The sequence below is a fragment of the Panulirus ornatus genome, chromosome 37 (genome assembly GCF_036320965.1).
Source record: "Panulirus ornatus isolate Po-2019 chromosome 37, ASM3632096v1, whole genome shotgun sequence".
Lineage (NCBI taxonomy): Eukaryota > Metazoa > Arthropoda > Malacostraca > Decapoda > Palinuridae > Panulirus > Panulirus ornatus.
In genome coordinates this window covers 25,732,489-25,752,206 of record NC_092260.1, presented here as the reverse complement: position 1 = coordinate 25,752,206, position 19,718 = coordinate 25,732,489, and the positions used below count along the sequence as shown (strand labels likewise).

Genomic DNA, 19,718 nt, shown 5'->3' with positions numbered 1-19,718 from the left:
TAGTCTGAGTTAACTCTTCCTACCCTCAACTGAATTAAATGGAGCACTTTTTTGTTATGTAGACATGCTTTGTATCACTAGTGACTACAACAACCACTGGGAAAAAAAATCCAGCAGCCAGTTACCCATAACAAAGAGATTAAGTCCCGGGCGTGTTTACTTGCTGCTTTCTGCAATGTTTCTGTGCATGCTCAGCTTAGTAAATTAATGAGCTTCTCAGGGGAACTAATGATAGTGATATTGATTTAGTGGATATTAAATATGATTTTGATTAAAATTATAAAGAGATCATCTTAATGATGAAGAGTAAATAAGAAGAATGTTCTACAGCAAGTGATGGGAGGCATAAATGTAAGTGGCTTAGGTCACCGAGCAGTGACTATGGAAGTCCAATTATAAGGGAGCCCCTGGTAGATGAGTGAATGATGTTTGATAGCTCCTGATACATGTCATAGGAAGATGTGGAGATAATGTTTCTTTGTTTCTATTAAACTAGTTTTCCATCTGTACTCTAATATCATACATGGGCACAACATTAGTGTAAATAACATGAATATATTTCTTTTTTCTTTTTCTTTTTCTTTCACACTTCGCCATTTCCCGCATTAGCGAGGTAGCGTTGAGAACAGAGGACTGGGCCTTTGAATATATTTAGAAATATTAAAACTTTCACACTAACATTCAGGGTGAGGGTGACTTGCTGGCAGGTGTGTAGAGGATATCTTATACAAACTCCTATTTCATACACAGTCACAGAGTTAGTGGTGAATAACACATATATAAGTGGACATATTACACCTTTCACACTACAAATAAGCAAGACTACATTGAGTAGCTGGTTTCTGTGAGGAGGACATTGGAAATTTTATCTTTGGATATATTCTAGCTCCTTAACTACCTCTTTCTCAAAGTCCTCCATTACCCCAGTATTACACAAAGAAAAATTTGGGCACAAGTGTAAGTTCAGCAGAGACATTTCCCTTGTATGCTCCCTCCTCCTTACATAATCCCACTTGAATCATTTTGTAGATCACTTATTTCTCACATTTCTAATGTTCTTTGCTTTCCTCATCAACAGATACATATCATGAGTGTTTCTCCTATTAACTTAGATCATCCAATAATCTACGAATTATCCCTGTGGTTATCAAGTACACATGACCTTCAAATGGATTCCCATACACTTACAATGGTGATTATAGGGGTGCTGAGCATAATATTTTTATTCCTGGATCTTCACTGTGATGGAGGATACTTCTATAGTTTACAAATGTAATAATAAGTAGGTAGGATTTTTAAATGAAGGCACGTAAAGTTAGCACATTAATTGTTGTTGGCTGCTGTTGTCTGGGAGCACAATTGATGTCAGCCACTGTTTATGGGTTATATCTGAACATTAACATCCTAGTCCATGTGTAAATACTGTTCTTTCGGATGACAATACCCAGAATATAACCTGAAACACTGATTCATCTCCTATTATAGTGAGAAGACTAGAAGTAAAAATAAAAAAATGCATAAACAGAAGCATAGATAAAGAAAATGTACAGACAAACTTAAACATATTTTTTTGGAACTTTAAAATCCAAGAAAACTAAAAGTGGCATCACATAAAATTAAGCATCTGGTAGAAACAAGTGAATCTGTTTACCTTTTAACAAGAAAATCACAAGATCAAGTGAAACGGTGCATGGTTAAAGTCTGCTATATGAAATAAATCAGATTCTAGATGATAAGAAGATAGCCTCTGAAAGAACGAATACGAAATCAGACTAAACAATAATCTTAGCACCATATCTATGATTCTGAAATATATTTTTCCAATATAAGCTCACCTTGTTGAATAATGCTCTAGTAGCTCCAATTTTACGAGAAACAAGAAAAGTTCGCATAAGAGCATTGGCCTGTTTTAGAGCTTCCACTCGCTGCTGTGGGTCGTACAACAGCCAATCTATGGCACTAATTTTAACACGGTCCTCTGCTGTGGTTTCTGACACCACCTCTCCTTCAGGATCCCGAGTACTTGAGGACAACCTGAAATGTACAAATCAATCAAAACATAACAGTCTGTACCTAATGATGTCTCCCCTGAAGTAGAGTGTTGACACCCACAAGAAGGGGTTATGTAAAGCACATCTTTAAAATGGTATGGGATAGGCAACTCAGCATACTCATAGTGTGCTCGAAGCACTGATACCTGGCATCAACTGAACTCCTCTAAAACTTAAAAATAAATAAGATATAGTATCCTACTGCATAATGATATCATTCTCCAAGTGGCTACTAACCTTATATTGGTGACAACAGCTGATGTTATGGTATGTGTATCTAGTCCTACAGTACCAGCAAGCTGCAAGGCATGGCGACGGTGGTGGTCATCAGTTATGTTGTGGAGGAAACGTGCATACCACTTTACTTGCAGCCAATGTGGTAATACAGAAGTATACCAAGCTACCTGTTCCACATCACCACGCTCTATGGCTTCCTGGAATTCATCAATTAGTATACTGGTACAAAATCATACCTTAAACACCCAAACTCACTTACTATATCCAACATAATGATAGTCATAACATTCTAACTCAGTAACACTAAAAAGTAATAGTGAATATTTTGCCATTATGGTACTGTGTACCTTTTGACAAATTACTGTTATGTTTACAATCATTCACTTTTACATTCACTCATTATTACAATCCTTAGTGCCATACTTTATCCAGCATGTTATGTTTTAAAACTGAGTGCTATACTTTACCCAGTGTTACTCTGTAAAACAGTGTAATGTTACAATTTTACGCAGTGCGTTACTGTTATTGTAAAGGATTGTAACTCACAAGTTAGGGTCATCCAGTGGTCATATAAGTGTCCCTCTTTTTTATTTTGTCTTATGTTATGTTTTGTTTTCGGATGAGGCCAGGTTAGGCAAGTGATCCTTACTTCATCAGGGAGACAGTTATCTCTCCCTGACCCTGGCTCTGTTAGAGTTTTATTTTGTTTCCTTTCTTCTTAGTCTTTTAGTACCTCATCCTTAACAGGCCACTAGCCGTGGGCAACTCTAGTGCAGTGTTTCCAAAGGCTCCTATCAACTGTTTCTGCTTAATATTCCAACCTACTACTTCTCCCTAATGCTCACACCTAAATGTTCCGATGTACTACTTCTACCTAATGTTCTCGTCTAATGTTCCTTTTTACTACTTCCATCTATTGCTCCTACCATTTTGCCAAAAGGCAAGGCTAACACATAGTGCTCACTAAAGGAAAATCAAGAATCATGAAGAATGAGTTTGTGTGAATTAAGTGTTGTCAAATGTTATGTATGTCAAGGAAAGATTGTATGTTTGTGGACAGAATGCCAGCAGTCCATGTGTGGGTGAGGCAGAAAGAAAAGACACTTATCTGGGTCAAAGGAGTGCAACTTGACAACCACTTAAGTGCTTTCTTAACATGCAGCAGTCACTTACCCTCATGATAACTAGGCTGGGTGTACTGGTAATATACCACCCTGATCAGTGGTTACCAACCAACTACTACTTCCTTCTACATGTGCTAATTGCTGTGGTATATTATGGCCACTGGAGTTGACTGGCACCCTGGCTTTGCTGAAATCTTAGCAACCCTAGTTCAGGGTCAGCAAGACTGTACATATCATTTACATATTTTGTATCTTTTTTTTATATTCCATGTTTTATTTTTGTATTTACTTAATGTTTATTCAGAAAGGGTATTATCTACATTAAACAATAAAGAATGACCTTGATTTCTTCAAAATTATGAACAAGAGAAAAATTGTTTCACAGTAAAACTGTTTACAATAGCTGCACTTTACATCTTACTTTCTACTATCAATGATAGTTACATTTTCTTTCATAATTTAGTATTGGCTAAGATGTGTTATCTTTTTTCCAGCTGTGTTTTTAAGTTCCTAATCAGTCTGATATAGGTGCAAAAACTGTCATGATGTTCGCACAGCACTGTGCATTACTTAATGTCACAATAATGGGATGGTGGAATGAAAGGATTAAATCGCTCAATCACAGAAAGTATAGTTACCTTTATGTATCTGATGTCAGGACTCTATCATCCTATGTTTCTGTATCTGTGATATACTGAGATTTACATTCTATCTCATCTCTGTGGGGTGCATTGATACAACTGCCTTTCCTTATACACACAAATATTTCAAGAAACTAAAGCTGTTTAATGAGTCATGAAGAATCTAAACCAACAGTTACCTTCACACAAGCCACAAGTATTTCAGTACATAGGGGCTCTAGCTGTTGTGAGATGCGACCAATTCGACGTAGGAAGAGCACCAGATGGGTGAGACATCGCAAGAGATGGGGTGCTATGCCATCGAGAAGCCAGCCCTGAGTCTCTTGCAGTAAGGTTTCCATATCATCCAGAATCAAATACTTTTGTAGTTGGTGGTAAGGGCTTTTATTTCGCTGCTTTTGAACCTCTGGATGACGTTCTACAGCTTCAAACACTCCTTCAATGGAAAGTCTGGAATTGATACAATGGGCATACAAACATAAACAAGTTGCAATGCACAAAACCCTCCCTGTTTCAAACCATTTGAGATGATAGGAGATTTACACTGGCAGAGAGTTTGAATTTTCTTTACATTGACCCACATGGCACAAGTAAATCATGTCTCATTCATAGCCATCTTGGATGAAACAAAAATAGTGTATGAGAAAAAAATCAAGAAATCAAACAGAGCTCCTCAGATATTTATAGATGTCACTCTAAAAGTAGAGGTTATATGAAGAGAGAAAGATCAGAGAAGGAAATAAATTCCCCAGCTTTGCTGTGCCAGGAAAGGTGATGATATAATCGTTAATCCTTATAAAACTGGTCTCCATACAGAAACCATGGGAAGCAGTGGCCAGTATGGGTCCAAGCCTTGATGGCATGAGCACATGCAGACAGCTCATGTAAGTAATGGGACAACTTATTTGCTATTTTTCGATAGTGCCACTTTGTTTATAAATGCATCACTACATGCTATATTAATGCTAATTTCAGCAAAACATTTATTGTCTCATCAAAAGCACACAAAAAAGTGAGGTCAATAGCAAAAATCTAAAATCAAAGGGGTGAGGTCTAATCCATGCTCTCTCTGTAAGCTGCAGGTGTGGGTGGATGTTACACCTAAGTGGTGATTTTAGGTGTGTGGCCAATATAATCAAGGGTCAGTGATGGTTAATTCATCAAAATGCTGCCTGTAATTTTGATTTTTGTAAATCTGTCTGAAATAGTCCATCTAACATGACTCTATTCCCAACTCAATGGGGTCAATCAGGTATATACTGTCACTGAACATTACTCACATGCATCCTTGGTGCATTTCTAGTGTCTTAAAATGAATCAAGGACTTCCAAAATTATAAAAGTGCTTCTTAATTTTTTAACTAACATGGTAATCTGACTCGTCAAGTAAGACCAACCTCTATTTTCATACCACCTCCATATACAAAATCCACTCTCTCCAATCCCTAGTCACAAACCTACTTTCATGAAATTTGAAACTGAAGCTTTTGTGTATTCTCAAACCTTCTGTACATGATGTTCACTCAATACACATCTCAAACTAAAGTAATGTGGCCAATATCTTTTAAATATCATCTATTATTTCACTCTCAGGCACTGTACACTAAAACTTCATTAGTTCTGCATTTAAGATTAAAGGGTCATGTAAACTGAAATAATCATTCACACTGATATTAGGCTTTTATCAACCTATACTTTAAACTAGCAATTCCCAAATTTTAGGTATTTACCCCATCTGAGGTGATTTAGCATTTTCCAAGAGGTAACTGACATCTGTGGTCGGTGGATTTTCTGTCAAGTAAAAGAAAGCTGAAACAGCATTTTCATGCTACTTTGCGTTAGAAAGTACTGGCCACATTCCTTTCAGACTGTACTGTAATTTATCAACAATCTGCCATATTCCAGTTTAAAAAGAAAAGGCAAGTTGAAATCATGGAGGCAAAAGGCACTGAAGACCAACTCTACTTAAAATTACTGCCGAGATTATTCCTTCAAACATACCCATTTTTGCTCTCCAAGACAACATTCTCTCCAACCACACATTCTTCATTGCTCCCAGAACCTTTGCCCCCTCTTGCACTGTGACTCACTTCTGCTTCCATGGTTCCATCCGCTGCTAAGTCCACTCCCAGATATCTAAAACACTTTACTTCCTCCAACATGAAGATATGGTAATGTCTACAAACAGCAAAATTCCTGACACTGAGGTGGAATCTAGCAAAAAATGTAAGCAGGGTTCAATGCAAATGAAGTGAAATAGTAGGATAGTGGGTGATGATAAGTCTTTCTTGATAATTAAGGTCTCTAAAAGATATGTTCTAAAAAAACACAAGCTCTCCTTCTGGCAGTTGAAAACTATCTAGAAGAAAACTAAAATGTGTGATAAGTTTGAGGGTATGAAAACCACTTACTTTTCTTCAGGGAAGTCTTTAGGCAAGGGGTGGAGTGGACGCAAGTGGGTGGCAGCACCTCGTAATTGTTCCTCCACACAATGATCCACCATGATGCGTGTATATGCCCACAATACATCCTCCCACTCATGACACACTGCAAGGACTGACTGTAAATGACCACAAAGAACTCCATATATCGCTCGCTCATACACTGGCAGACGCTCATCGCTGGCGATTCGCCAAGCTACAGCCTTCCACACATCTCTGGAAAAGATAAAAATCCATCAAGTTTCCAATTCAACCTTTAGAGACATAAAACTGCCAATCCATCGGGACTGGAAAGTGGACTTTAGTCTGCACTTATGGCAAACCTTGGAAATTGGGGCTACTTACAATAAGTGTCACAAATCATTAAGTGTATCATCCCTAACAAAACAAGAGGATCAGTCTGAGGAATGGGAACTTTATTGAAGGTGGACAATACTATGATGCCCATGGAAGAAGTATCAGTTACTTAACAATGAAGGAATGTGGTGGTGGTGGTATGCTGCCAAGAGAGTGAAATTTGGTAAATATAAAAGTTCTCTCATAGCATTCAATTTATAATACACTTTCCTCAGATCCATATATGCCACAGGTAAATCCTTCACTTTCTCTGAAGTTTTCCCCACACAGAGTCTTTTAAGCATACACCTGATCCATATCCTCTACCATTCATGAAACCATACTCTAAGGATACCACCATCCTCTCAGTCACAACTTCCTATACAATTTACCATGTATATTCAACAAACTTGGATCTCTGCACTTTGAACATTCACTTCTGTCCACCTTGCCTTTATACAATGGCACTAAACAGGTATTGTATTCTGTCAATTCCTAGGCACCACACCTTGAGCAATACAGATACTAAAAATCATGACTAACCGATTAACAACATTGTCAACCCCATTCTTGAGAAATTCAACGGCAATCCCATCCACTTCATCTGCTTTGCTATATTTCATTTTACACAAGGCATTCACCACCACTTCTCTTTTCACCATACAACTTGCCATGACTCTCTCACCTCACATACTTGCATCTCCAAAACACCCTACATCTGCCATCATCTGAACACATTCAATAGTCCTTCAAAATACTTACTTCATCTTTCTTTCACATCTCTGCCTGTTACAATTTCCTTATCAGCCCCTTGTGTTTGGTATTACCTGAAAGTTCTTCAGCAAAGTAATATACCAAGTATCTTTATCTCAACTCATGTGAATAAGGCTCAATCTCACTAAAATGACAATCATAATTTGAAAGGTCTTCACTATATCATCTACAGCTGAGAATTTCTGAGACTTAAGAGTATCCTTGATAACTGAGGAATCATAAGAGAATCTAAAGCCTGCAAACAGAAATCAAATGCACTTAAAACTATCACTTACGTTAATAAATTTCTGAAAACATGCAAGAGCTCTGTTTACCTGTAGGGATTGCCAGATATGGGTTGAAGCTGGGACGGGTCTCTTGGGTTAGGGTCATGATGCAGCTTCCAGCCTTCTAATGTTGCTGCACGCCAGTGGTGACCAGATTTCACACACAAATTCTCGGCAGCTAATAACTGGCCTGAACGCACATGAGCAAAGACAGATCGCAACAAACGTATTTCATTCTCCTGAAAAATTGTAAATATTTCAGATGACAACCGAAACAGAAAACTGTTCTCAAAAAAAATTTACATATGAAACTAGCCTTAAATGTTGAAATCACAGAAAAAAGAAAAATTCTAGAAAGTAACCACAAAGTGAGCGATTGTGAAGTCCATTTTTCTTTCCCTGTGCTGTTAATCTTTGTCTTTTTTCTGGCATCTATGATTTTCCCCTCTTTATACAACAGCATTTTTTGATTTACATCAAGTTCATACAATCTCTCTCTCCTAAAACCACATTGCTTTCCCCCTGTCATGTTATCTGTGCATGACACTAATCTCTCAATCACTAATATCTCATATATCTCATCAGGAGTATGCATTCTGTGTCCCTCGTATAATACCTATGTATCACACATACTACAAATATCACTGTAATGCATTTCAAATCACTTGTTTGCCATGAATATCATTTTGAAGAATAAAACCTAAATAAAGAAAATAGTATTGGGCAAAAAGTGTCTGATGTATTATACAAAACAGTGCATTTGAGAAATGAGACTGCAATGTTACTAATCATTCTGAAACATCATATTCATCCTAAGGGGAATAAGTATATCCATTATTTGTTCTACAAGGTAATGAAATACAAAAAGGAAATATATCAAATCAATGAATGAAACAAATCCCCTGATTTTTACTTTAGGCATTAAATGACAACAAAAACTGTGTATGAATTATGGCACTTCCCATCAACTGAATGAAATTTGAGATAGATAGTCAAATCCAAAATAGGACTACAAAAATGATCAGACTATCTTTTAATATTTGAAAACACCAAAACTGCTAACACAGATGAAGTGATTGAATTCTTTCTTACTTTATTTATGTTAAATTCCTAACAACCCACCTGGTCCAAGTCATGTAATGTTCGACTTTGGCGCAGACTAGAGTCTGGGTCGAGTGAAGTAACTAGGGGCCTTGCTCCTCTCAAGGGAAGCACAACACCACTGTTCTCATTCTGAAATAAAGGGATACTAGAAGCAAAATCTATACTGGCACTAGGATACAGCTCCCGCTTTCCATTTAAAGAACAAAGAACTTATGGATGGCCCAGAGTACAGCAACAAACATGGTACTAGAATTACATGAGTTGAGTTATAAGGAAATATTAGAAGGCTGAAAGCTGTCTACCATGGAAGAGAGAAAAGTAAGGCATGATTTGATTACAACCTTACAGTTTTTAAAAGAGCAGGATGATGTCAACAATGAACAATTCTTTGAATGACTGGGCAGAATAAACAGAAGCTACATGAAATTAAGCAAGAAACTTGTTATGAGAAAAGATGTAAAAAAGTAATTTTATACCATAAGAGTAGCAGATGAATGGAAAAAACTGTGACAAAATTGTGAATATGGACAGCACACACCAATTTAAAAGTTGCATGATAATAGAAAAAGTCAAGTGATAAAGCTCCATGAAAGTAAATCTCCCTCCTCATACAGTATAAACAGGTAATTACAAATGACACACAGAGATACACTTCTATCTCAATCTATATTCTTGTGCCTTTGCAAAAAGACGTTTGAAGGTACAGTAATTACTTGCAAGTAAACCTGAATGTAACATCTTACCTTGAGAGTCTTCAGTGTGTTTTCCCATGCTATATGACTATCTCCAAAGTATTCTACACTGTCATAAAATGTTTTATCAGTGTTATCAGCTACATTCTTCTCTAACCAGTCTATCACAATCTGAGCCTGAAAAAATTCAATATGGTTGAATTAGTTATAATAACTGTCTACAGTCCAATCTTGGTTATCCAGTTTAATTAAGCAAAAACACCAAATAATCACAATTTTGCCTTGAAATTATGGCACTTTTTACTTTCCAACCTGCAACTGGAAAAGGGCAGGGATGCTCAGTTCTTTAAGGCAAACTTCCCACTTTGCCTCACTACAAAAAATATGGCTCCAAGACCATATAATTTGTATGTGACGTGCATTTATCATTCCCCTTCCATACCCTAATGAGCAGATGTGATTTCAACTCCTGCATCCTGATGTATAAACAGATATCTTTTATCCTTGTGCCCTGTTCCCTGCATTTGTGAGGTAGTGTTAGGAACAGACACACAGTCTTTAAGGAGGCTAAGCACTCCTTGCATGGATACTTCAGTTCCCACTTGTAGAAAATGAAATAAAAAGAGGGAATAGTTTCCAACCTTATGCTTCGACCTCTTTTAGCCATCTTTTATATGCAGAGCTTAAGTAAGTAGTATTCTTTCTGAAATCCACTAGGTAGTGTCAGGAGCAAGTGAAAAACAGCCTCATGTGGACATATCTACACTCTAAAGTTCCAGAGCCTACCAACCACACAGAAGTCCAAAGACTATAATATAGTTTACCTTGATAACATCAAACATCCTGGTTCAGCCCACTGACAACATATCACCTCTTGGATACCACATTCCTCCAATTCACTCTGCCCCAAGCATACCTCTCACCAAATTTCGCTCCTTATGGCTAAGTAGCTATCTTTACTTTCTTCCTCACTCATACAATTTTCCTGTCTTACAGAAAACATTTTATAACATGTAACTCACATGGCTCATTCTTTGTAACTCAAGATTTTCCTGTGGTAAGCACTAACCCTGCCCTTTCGCAACATTTTGTTGTAAGCACTCCTATGTAAGTACTCACCGTTTCTCACTCCATTTCTGACACATACATTTTTTTGTCTGTCTTTCTTCACTCATCCTTTTCATGGTTGAACCCTGGTCAGCTTTTTCATCCAGAATATGCTTATTATCATACCTCTCTCTTACAATGTCATTTCTTATGGGTTCATCTTGTCTCTCCACATATTGTCCTCACACATTTCATATCTAATGCATCTACCCTCTTCAGTTCTTTTGTATTCAAGGCTCTCAAGATAACTATATCATCCTACATACCCAGTTTTACCCTAACAGAAACTGATCTTTTCCTTCCACACAGTCAATGCACCTAGGACATTAACTCCTTCTACCCTGTGACTCTTTTCAGCCCCTATAGTTCCATCCACTGCCATGTCCAGCCCCAGGTACCTAAATCACTCCAATTCCTCAAGGTCTTCCACAATCAAACTTAACCTTAAATTTTCCTCTTATGCCCCTGTTGCACTCCACTACCTTTCTTTTATTCATATCTCTTCAACTCTGTCCTTTCAAACTCTCTCCCATGCTGTTACCAGCACTTCTGGAATCAGCCACCACAGGTGTCATCTGCAAACAGCAAATGATTCATCTCCCATGCCCCTACCCTCAGTGCACCATACACCCAACCCTCATTCCATGACCCTTACATTTCCCTCCCTCATCACTTCGTCCATTGATGACACAACCATTGTGACATCACACACCCTTAATCTTGATCTATCTTCACTGAAAACCACTCACCCTCTTTCTATACATTTGTTATTCTATCAATAAAAAACACCATTTCACCGAGTTGCTTTCCTCCCACACCACAAATTCAAAGCAACTCCCAGACAGTATCTCTGACAATCTTTCCAGATTCATAAATTCCACACAGAAATCCCTCTTTTCCCCAGTATTCCTAAAAAATTCTTCAAAATTAACACCTTGTCCACACATCCTTTATCGGATTATGAAGCTACAAGCACGTGATCTAAATTTTACAGAAAAACCTACCATTGTTCACAGCAACTTTCTTGTAAATTTGCTGATCACTTCTTTGAAGACCTTTCATGGAGAAAAATGCATGATGCATCTAGATTAAATAAAAACCTACCTCTCTAATTGTGCGCTTGGTATCATACAGACGACTGACAACTAACATGTCTGTAGAGGGTTCTTCATCCATCATATGGGAGTCTTTGCTGCTATCATCTTCACCTAAGCGCTCACTATACAACGAACTCAATAGCCTCCAAGTGTTGCGTTCACTACGTAGTTGCTGGTAAATCTGGATGAAATAAATAACTTCATTTAAGCATTCTCTAAACACACATCCACTTAGTGTAGAAAAAGCAATGCTACTCCATATGCAGAGCTAAAAAGAGGTCCTGTCTGAAAGTACATCACAAGAAAACACATAAAGGAGAAACTATAAATATCTGATTTACACATTGCTCAGCCATCATTTTCTTGGCATTAATCAGGAATGAACTGCTTGCTTACAAAGAAAAAGAAAGGTGAAACAACAATATACAATATCACTGGGAAAAGAATGTATAAAGATTCATTTGCATTTCATCTTAAAAGTAATCATTGTCTCTCACATTCATTTAAGCTACAGCTAACATGCCTAACACAAATCATGTATTTCTCAGACAATTTAATCATCAAAATTTATTTAATTCCCAAAGGATTATAATGTTATCAGTAATACTTGAGTAGTAATGAGGTATTAACCTTCTGTGTGTTTGTAAAGTTTGCATGATGTCTTGGAGCTTTACGAATAAGCTTGGCTAATGCTTCCACTTGCTGATAACACACCTGCTCATACTGTTCTAGTTCTTCCCATACCTGTGCCTCTGATGGGTGAGCCACCATGATGTTTATAAACTCTGAGAATAACACCTGTGAAGAATCATAAGTATATTACTTATCTCATGACAAACAACAATTAAACATCCAAGAGTGTATATTTTCAAGCAAATTCACAAAGCCATTTCAAGATTAGCATTGATATTCATAAGAGACCAGCATGAGTCTGGCTTCTGGGTGACAACCAAAGCCTCTTGAGGCACCTTCCCAGAAAACATGAATTTTAAACAAAGTAAAATACCTGTGTTGCCCGGACTCCTGGGTCATCCTCAGCATGAAGAGCAGCACTGGTAGCATCAAGAGTTGCATCTCCTAATACAATGGTATCAACTGGTGCAGTCATATCCTCCACAATCATACTGGGGCTGTCCAGTATACTAATTCCTAAAAATAAACACTCAGATCTAATCATTCAACAGGTTTGTCATTCTACAAGCACTAGATACCAGTCAGTTTATGCTGATCTCTGTTTTACACAGATAAATAAGAACAAAGAAGATTTAATGCAACACTTGACAACACTTAATTCACACACATTCTTCATAACTCTAAATTTTCCTGCAGTGAGCACTCTGTGCTAGCCCTGCCTTTTGGTAAAAAGGAAGCAGTAGATAAATGTAGTAGGAAGGAACATTTAGGCAGGAGCATTAGGTAGAAGTAGAAAGGGGCATTAGATAGTAGCAGTCAATGGGAACATTTGGTAGGAGTCTCTGCAAACACTGAGCTAGAGTTGCTCTCTGCCAGTGGCCTGTTAATGATGAGGCATTAAGGGCTAAAAAGCAGCACTGGAGTTTACTATTTATGGAGACTCTATTGCTGAGGCCATCCCCTTGAGAGTTTCAGTTGGAACAGGCATCAAAGATATAGATAGATAGAAGATTCTACATAAAAAATCAAGAAGCGGAAAGGTTACTATGGTCCTGGGGGCAATAACAAGCAAGTGGGAGGAGAAGTTAGCGACTGAAGGGGAAAAGACAGGTATGTGCAAGGGTACAATACTCCCAGCAGAGTTGCATAAATGAAAGTTTTGGGCCACAAACAAAAAAGAAAGGAATACGATGGTTGTGTTGGAGATGAAATTCTGAGGATGACATGTGTGAGAAAGGCTGATTGTCTAAGGAATAACAACGATGGAGGGACGGCCTGCAGGGCCTGGTAAGAGCAGGTTCTGGTACATTACATATGGCAACTAGGGACAACCAGTGGTGTGCAGATAAGGATAATGTGTGTTTGTTCTGACCCAACCCTACCTTGCTAAAGTAGGAAAGGCAGTTAGTTTTTTTTAATCATATAACCTACGGAGCCCTTTTACAGGAGTCCTGCAGCTTCAAGAATGCACTACAATCAGTAGCACAAAATGCTAGACTCCTTTAGCCTTCAAAGACCCAGACCTTTACACACTTTCTGAACCATAAAGCTAGATGCTCTAACAAATATAATAATACTAACCAATACGTGAAGTGTGAGGAACAGCTGGAGAGAAGGATGTTGTTATGCCATCAGCAGTTGCCTCAACTGATGATATATCTCTCTCTCCTGCTCCAACTGTCGAACCAGGGAAGTAGAAAATATTTGAAATCAGATTACACGTTTCCTATATGTTAATTAGTCCCATAATATTTAGATGGCAGTTATCAACTATACACAATGAGAAAAATACCTCTAATAACCAAAACAAGAACAAAAATTTATCTTACTATCATTAAGTGTAAAGATATTCTTAGATAACTACAAGAAAATAGCCATACTATAAAAAGATCAGAAAGGAAACTAAATGTGTGGGTCAGAACATTCATGTATAGGTGTTCTTTGGGATGAACACGGTGCAAACAAAGAGACCACAGTACATCATTAGTTTAATTCTTTTCTTTTCTATAAGCAACACTTAAAATTCACTTCTACAGTAAATCTGCACATCTCATGACACTTAAAATAATCCACATCATAAATATACTTAAGTTTGTACTTAAATGGCTCCCCTTAACAGTAAGCAAACTAATAATCACTAAAATCGGTCCATCTTTACCTCTAGAAGTAAACATTCGCCTAGCAGTACGTGGTGTTCTCATAACTCCACCACCAGGGCTGCCAAGGGCTGCATCCAGTCTTGCCAGAGAATCTTCCAGCAAGGTATTCTTTATTCCCGGCATGACTGCAAATGCCTTGTTACCACACCTGTAAATCAGCTATCATTAATACCATTCTATGTACATAAAGAAGCTATAGCTTGAGTTAATGCAGTGCAACTGTACTGAAAACAATCGTTTCTACTTATGTCCACTCAACTGCAGTATCAAATGACAATATAGAAAGTAGTTCTCTCAAGTTGCAGTCTGACAACCTTGGAGCCAAACATGTGCCAGATTACAAATTCTGCTGGATTATGGGTACTAGAATGCCAAAGGGACCTGAAAGACTTTGGAAAGTGTTAAGAGATGAAGTTATGGGATAATGCAAGATCCTTGCTTCTATCAGTTAAGCAAATGTAAAACTTTCTAAGGCTTTCTCAGATCAATACATTACACCAAAAATATAGAGATATACATAAAGTAAATAAAATCTTTGATTAAAACTTAAAAAATCTAGTAATATATTCATATATGATCATGAATTGAACCAGGGCACGTGAAGCGTCTGGGGTAAACCATGGAAAGTTCTGTGGGGCCTGGATGTGGAAAGGGAGCTGTGGTTTTGGTGCATTATTACATGACAGCTAGAGACTGTGTGTGAACGAATGGGGCCTTTGTTGTCTTTTCCTTTGTTGTCTTTTCCTAGCACTATCTCGCACACATGAGGGGGGAGGGGGTTGTTATTCCATGTGTGGCGAGGTGGCAATGGGAATGAATAAGGGCAGACAGTATGAATTATGCACATGTGTATATATATGTATATGTCTCTGTGTGTATATATATGTGTACATTGAGATGTATAGGTATGTATATTTGCGTGTGTGGACGTGTATGTATATACATGTGTATGTGGCTGGGTTGGGCCATTCTTTCGTCTGTTTCCTTGTGCTACCTCGCTAACGCGGGAGGCAGCGACAAAGTAAAATAAATAAATAAATAAATGATCATGAAACTGAATGCTTTTCCTATACTTGTCCATATCTTCCCTATACTTTGCCTAGAATCTACACTAATGTATTATGACCAATGAACGAAGTGCTTCCATACTGCTAGGCTCTGTTGTTTTCCAATGATATGTTCAAAGATCATTACAGGAAGACGTTCAGATTTTTAACTTTCTCTTTAATTTACAAGTCTACATCCTTCCTCTCTAATATCTTCTCATCTTTTGCTCAGTAAATATCATTTTGTAATGAGTTCTGTTATGTGACTCTTGTCTTTTTTTTTGCTTCTGACAACTTACCTGCATCTTCAACTTGGTTTCCACATGTATTATCATGAAGAATCTTTCCCTTTTCTTAATATTTTCTAATTCTTCGTCAAAGTTGTACTGAATGCGTAAAAATATGAAAATATCAAGGCAACTTGATAAAAAACTGAAGACCTTTTATTGATTGAAAAAGCAATTTAACATATGAAAAACTTTTACAAGGCTGTTCTAAAACTAGACATTCTGTTGTGGTAACATGCAAAGCAAATTATGAATCTTGCAGACAGCTCACAACATTTATCCACCTGGTGCTTTGCCTAGATTCTATAGAACTTTACTCAATTTCTAAATCAATTCACAAGTCAAATAAAGCTCTACAGGTAACAGGTGAATGTATATCATTTGGCAGTATGCCTCCTGATGCTGGCACTATGTAAAACATACCGAAATACTGAAATAAAAAGAATTTAACTTATTGTAGCCATGTGATAGTGAAAATTTTTGATGTCTTATCAATTCACTAAAGACAAAAGAGGAAGGAAACTGAGAGGCCAATGTTTGCAAATAAATGCCAAAAAAGAGTGCAATCACAACCTTTGCATACATTTCATTTCAATATGCTGGACTTCACAAACCACATATATTCCATTTCATAATGCTGGACCTCACAAGAAACATTCAGAGACATTTCACAATGAATAAAGAAAAGATTAATGATTAATGATCACTAAGGAATGATCTCCTCCCCTCTTCAAACAAATTCTAAATACTGTCAAATGTTCCATGCCTTTAAATCAAGTTGTTGTTCCATCTGTGTTAAAGGTCAAAACAGCATGAACTAAAGGTCTTAGAATCTAACCAAAAGATAGCAAAACATATTTATTGAGATGTCTCTTCCTCTATTTTTAGAAAACATCAATTTCATCGTCTAACCCTTTGTTTTCTTCTCAAACCTTATGATGAATGGCTTCATTCATTGCATACAATGACAAAGGTGCATGTCTTCTGAAATGAAGGAAAGTGCCTCATATCTATCATTTTTATGACTCCAAAGTGGAAGTTACATTGGATTCTACCTATTCCATTATAATTTACATTATTCATCTATCATTCAACTTCACAGTTTTTCTTATGCTAGCTGAGACGGCATGGGCAGCTGAAGCCCTAATCAAGACCATCCCATTAATGAGATATATATATATATATATATATATATATATATATATAGATTATCCCTGGGGATAGGGGAGAAAGAACACTTCCCACGTATTCCCTGCGTGACGTAGAAGGCGACTAAAAGGGGAGGGAGTGGGTGGCTGGAAATCCTCCCCCCTCGTTTTTTTCAATTTCCCAAAAGAAGGTACCCATTCTATTGACCAACACCTAGGGGTGGATGAACAGCTGGGTTGATTGTGGAACAACTACCGTAACCAGGATCTGAACCGAGCTGCTGGACCCAGGGTGGCCCATGAATGCTTCATGGTCAGGAATGCTAACCTCTACACCACTACAGAATTACCTATCATCAAAAGATAGGAACAGTGCTAATGAAAAAAGCACCTTACTTTTAATTCATAATCTATACAAAATATGAATCTCAAGGAGTACAACAAAGACCCCAAAGCTATAACTTCTTTAAACTGATAAATTACCATCAGCACAGGTTTGCCATTTTTTTTTTTACTTTACTACCATGTTTATCCTTAACTAATCCCACATTTATCTTGATATACATAAACCCACTGGTGTACCCAGAAATTATTTTCTAAGGGGTTATAGCTGAAAAAGAAAGACATAATCATCATAGAAATACACAGACCTAAGCATTCCATGTATCTACTGAAGGTAAATCTTTATGTTTACTGAAGGTAAATCTTTATATTCACTTACGTTAAGCAGTGCAATTAGGTTCAGTACGACAGTGGCCGAAATGCTACCGACGCCCCAAAGGAAAGTTGGTCCAAATGACACTTGTAAAGTGAGCAAATGTAAACCCTATCGTCGTCCATTTATTCACCCACAACCTCACCCTTAACCTTATGTTGGGTCAAGATGAGCATTGGCCTAGAATGATCTTTTTACAATGTCCAATGGAAACTGACTTGTGTGGCGACTGTCCTCTGGGGTAACCTATCAGCAAGAACACATTCTGCTCAGAGAGTCGTGCACTACTTTGACATCTTAAATATCCTTCAGACTTTTGCATCGTCAAATTCTTACCTCGTGCCACTTAACTGGTGAATGGAAACGTTTGCTACGATTTACCTGTCAACACGGGTTTCTCAGTGCGTATATAACAAAAACGTTTAGAATTGTTCTAACGTGACCATATCAGTTTGAAGCCCTGGCGACCACCACTACAGCCAAAACATCCGGTACGTGTGGCTACCGGCCTAAATTATAATATGTTATGTGAGGATTTGTCCTAATACTTTGTTATATTCCCTTGTATCAACATAAATCTAAAAATTCTAATTTGCCACAGTTATAACATTAGGTTCTAAATATTCGTACACACATTTTCCTCTCCTCATTTCTCTCACCTTTACTATCCAGTCTAACCATTAGTTATCAGCCGTGTGGTTTATTTGCCAAAGGTGACATGCGTGCTGTATTACTGTAGTGGTTTGTAACTGCAGTGAATAGGGCTCAAACGGAATTACACGTTTCAGACTGATAGAATGCAGACTATTTTACCAAATAGTGCACCCTTTTAACACATCTGTACTACTCTTTTACTCAAGAGGGTACGGCCAAATTATGACAGGGATAGTTTCTATTTATTCTGATCAAAATTTATGGGCGTTTATATACTTAAACCTAGCTATATTACGTCTCATGAAAATTCATGTGATTGATATATAATTTATTCTTATGGATTTACATTAACTTCTTGATACTTTACCATATAAACAGTGCATGATTTTATTGCATGCGAGTCTAAACAACCAACACTCTTCTCTAATCAGAGCATTCTGGAAATCGTAAGAATGTTACACAATGAAACATATGAATCTATTATTGCATGACGAATAAATGGGAAATGATGTGGCTCTGGCGCCGGGCACATGACGTGACTGTGGTGCAGGGGACATGATGTGACTATGGTGCAGGGGACATGATGTGACTACGGTGCAGGGGACTTGATGTGACTATGGTGCAGGGGACATGATGTGTCAGTCTGCCTGAAGGATCCTCTGCCACCGGAAACAACGCACAAAGTGCAGGAGTACATTTTGCCTGAGATGAGAATATTCACAAACAAATCAGGACCTCAAAAGATGGTAATCCAAGCAACTGCCAAATCAGCCAGATTCTCACTTAGGAATGCAATAGCAGCCATCCGTGGGTGGGTCTAGGGCTATCTATCTTGACTCAACAGACACTTGGATAACTAACCACAGAGGAAAGACCAAAACGATATAATAAGGGAAAAGATGATTAGATGCTGAAATTTTGAAACACTCTGTAATAAGAAGAAATTAGTAGACGAACCTGAAGAACCTGTTTAATGAATAACCCATAAGAATAGAAGAGTAGATGGTGTTGGATGTAGTAAACCGATGTGATTTGTTATAAATATAATAAGAGAAGACGGGGACATGGACGGATGTGTCTAGGAGGTAGAAGGTAAATGCACAAATGATCTGGAAACATTAAAAAGTGCGACGTACACCGTACAGTGGCAGGGAACTTGGAGCAGTGGCAATAGGGACAAAGGCCTTGCTCAGCGACAGCCGCTGGG

The 19,718-nt window shown here is 37.7% G+C and overlaps 1 protein-coding gene across 2 annotated transcripts in view; it reads right to left on the bottom strand.

Annotated features, from left to right (window-relative positions):
• Positions 1 to 18,382, bottom strand: part of Nup107 (nuclear pore complex protein Nup107) — a 30,827-nt gene extending 12,445 nt beyond the window's left edge. The window contains exons 1-13 of one of the 2 annotated variants that reach the window (XM_071683993.1): positions 18,239 to 18,382; positions 14,661 to 14,809; positions 14,084 to 14,179; positions 12,876 to 13,018; positions 12,500 to 12,667; positions 11,877 to 12,050; positions 9,717 to 9,842; positions 8,992 to 9,102; positions 7,918 to 8,108; positions 6,464 to 6,709; positions 4,233 to 4,503; positions 2,289 to 2,485; positions 1,836 to 2,034 (exon numbers count right to left, since the gene is read on the bottom strand). In XM_071683993.1, coding sequence (XP_071540094.1) covers positions 1,836 to 2,034; positions 2,289 to 2,485; positions 4,233 to 4,503; positions 6,464 to 6,709; positions 7,918 to 8,108; positions 8,992 to 9,102; positions 9,717 to 9,842; positions 11,877 to 12,050; positions 12,500 to 12,667; positions 12,876 to 13,018; positions 14,084 to 14,179; positions 14,661 to 14,784 — 2,046 coding nt within the window. In that variant the 5' untranslated portion in view covers positions 14,785 to 14,809; positions 18,239 to 18,382. Of the gene's footprint in view, positions 1 to 1,835; positions 2,035 to 2,288; positions 2,486 to 4,232; positions 4,504 to 6,463; positions 6,710 to 7,917; positions 8,109 to 8,991; positions 9,103 to 9,716; positions 9,843 to 11,876; positions 12,051 to 12,499; positions 12,668 to 12,875; positions 13,019 to 14,083; positions 14,180 to 14,660; positions 14,810 to 18,193 lie in introns of both variants that reach the window. The other variant, XM_071683994.1, reaches the window with a different exon arrangement.
• Positions 18,383 to 19,718: the final 1,336 nt, after the last annotated feature.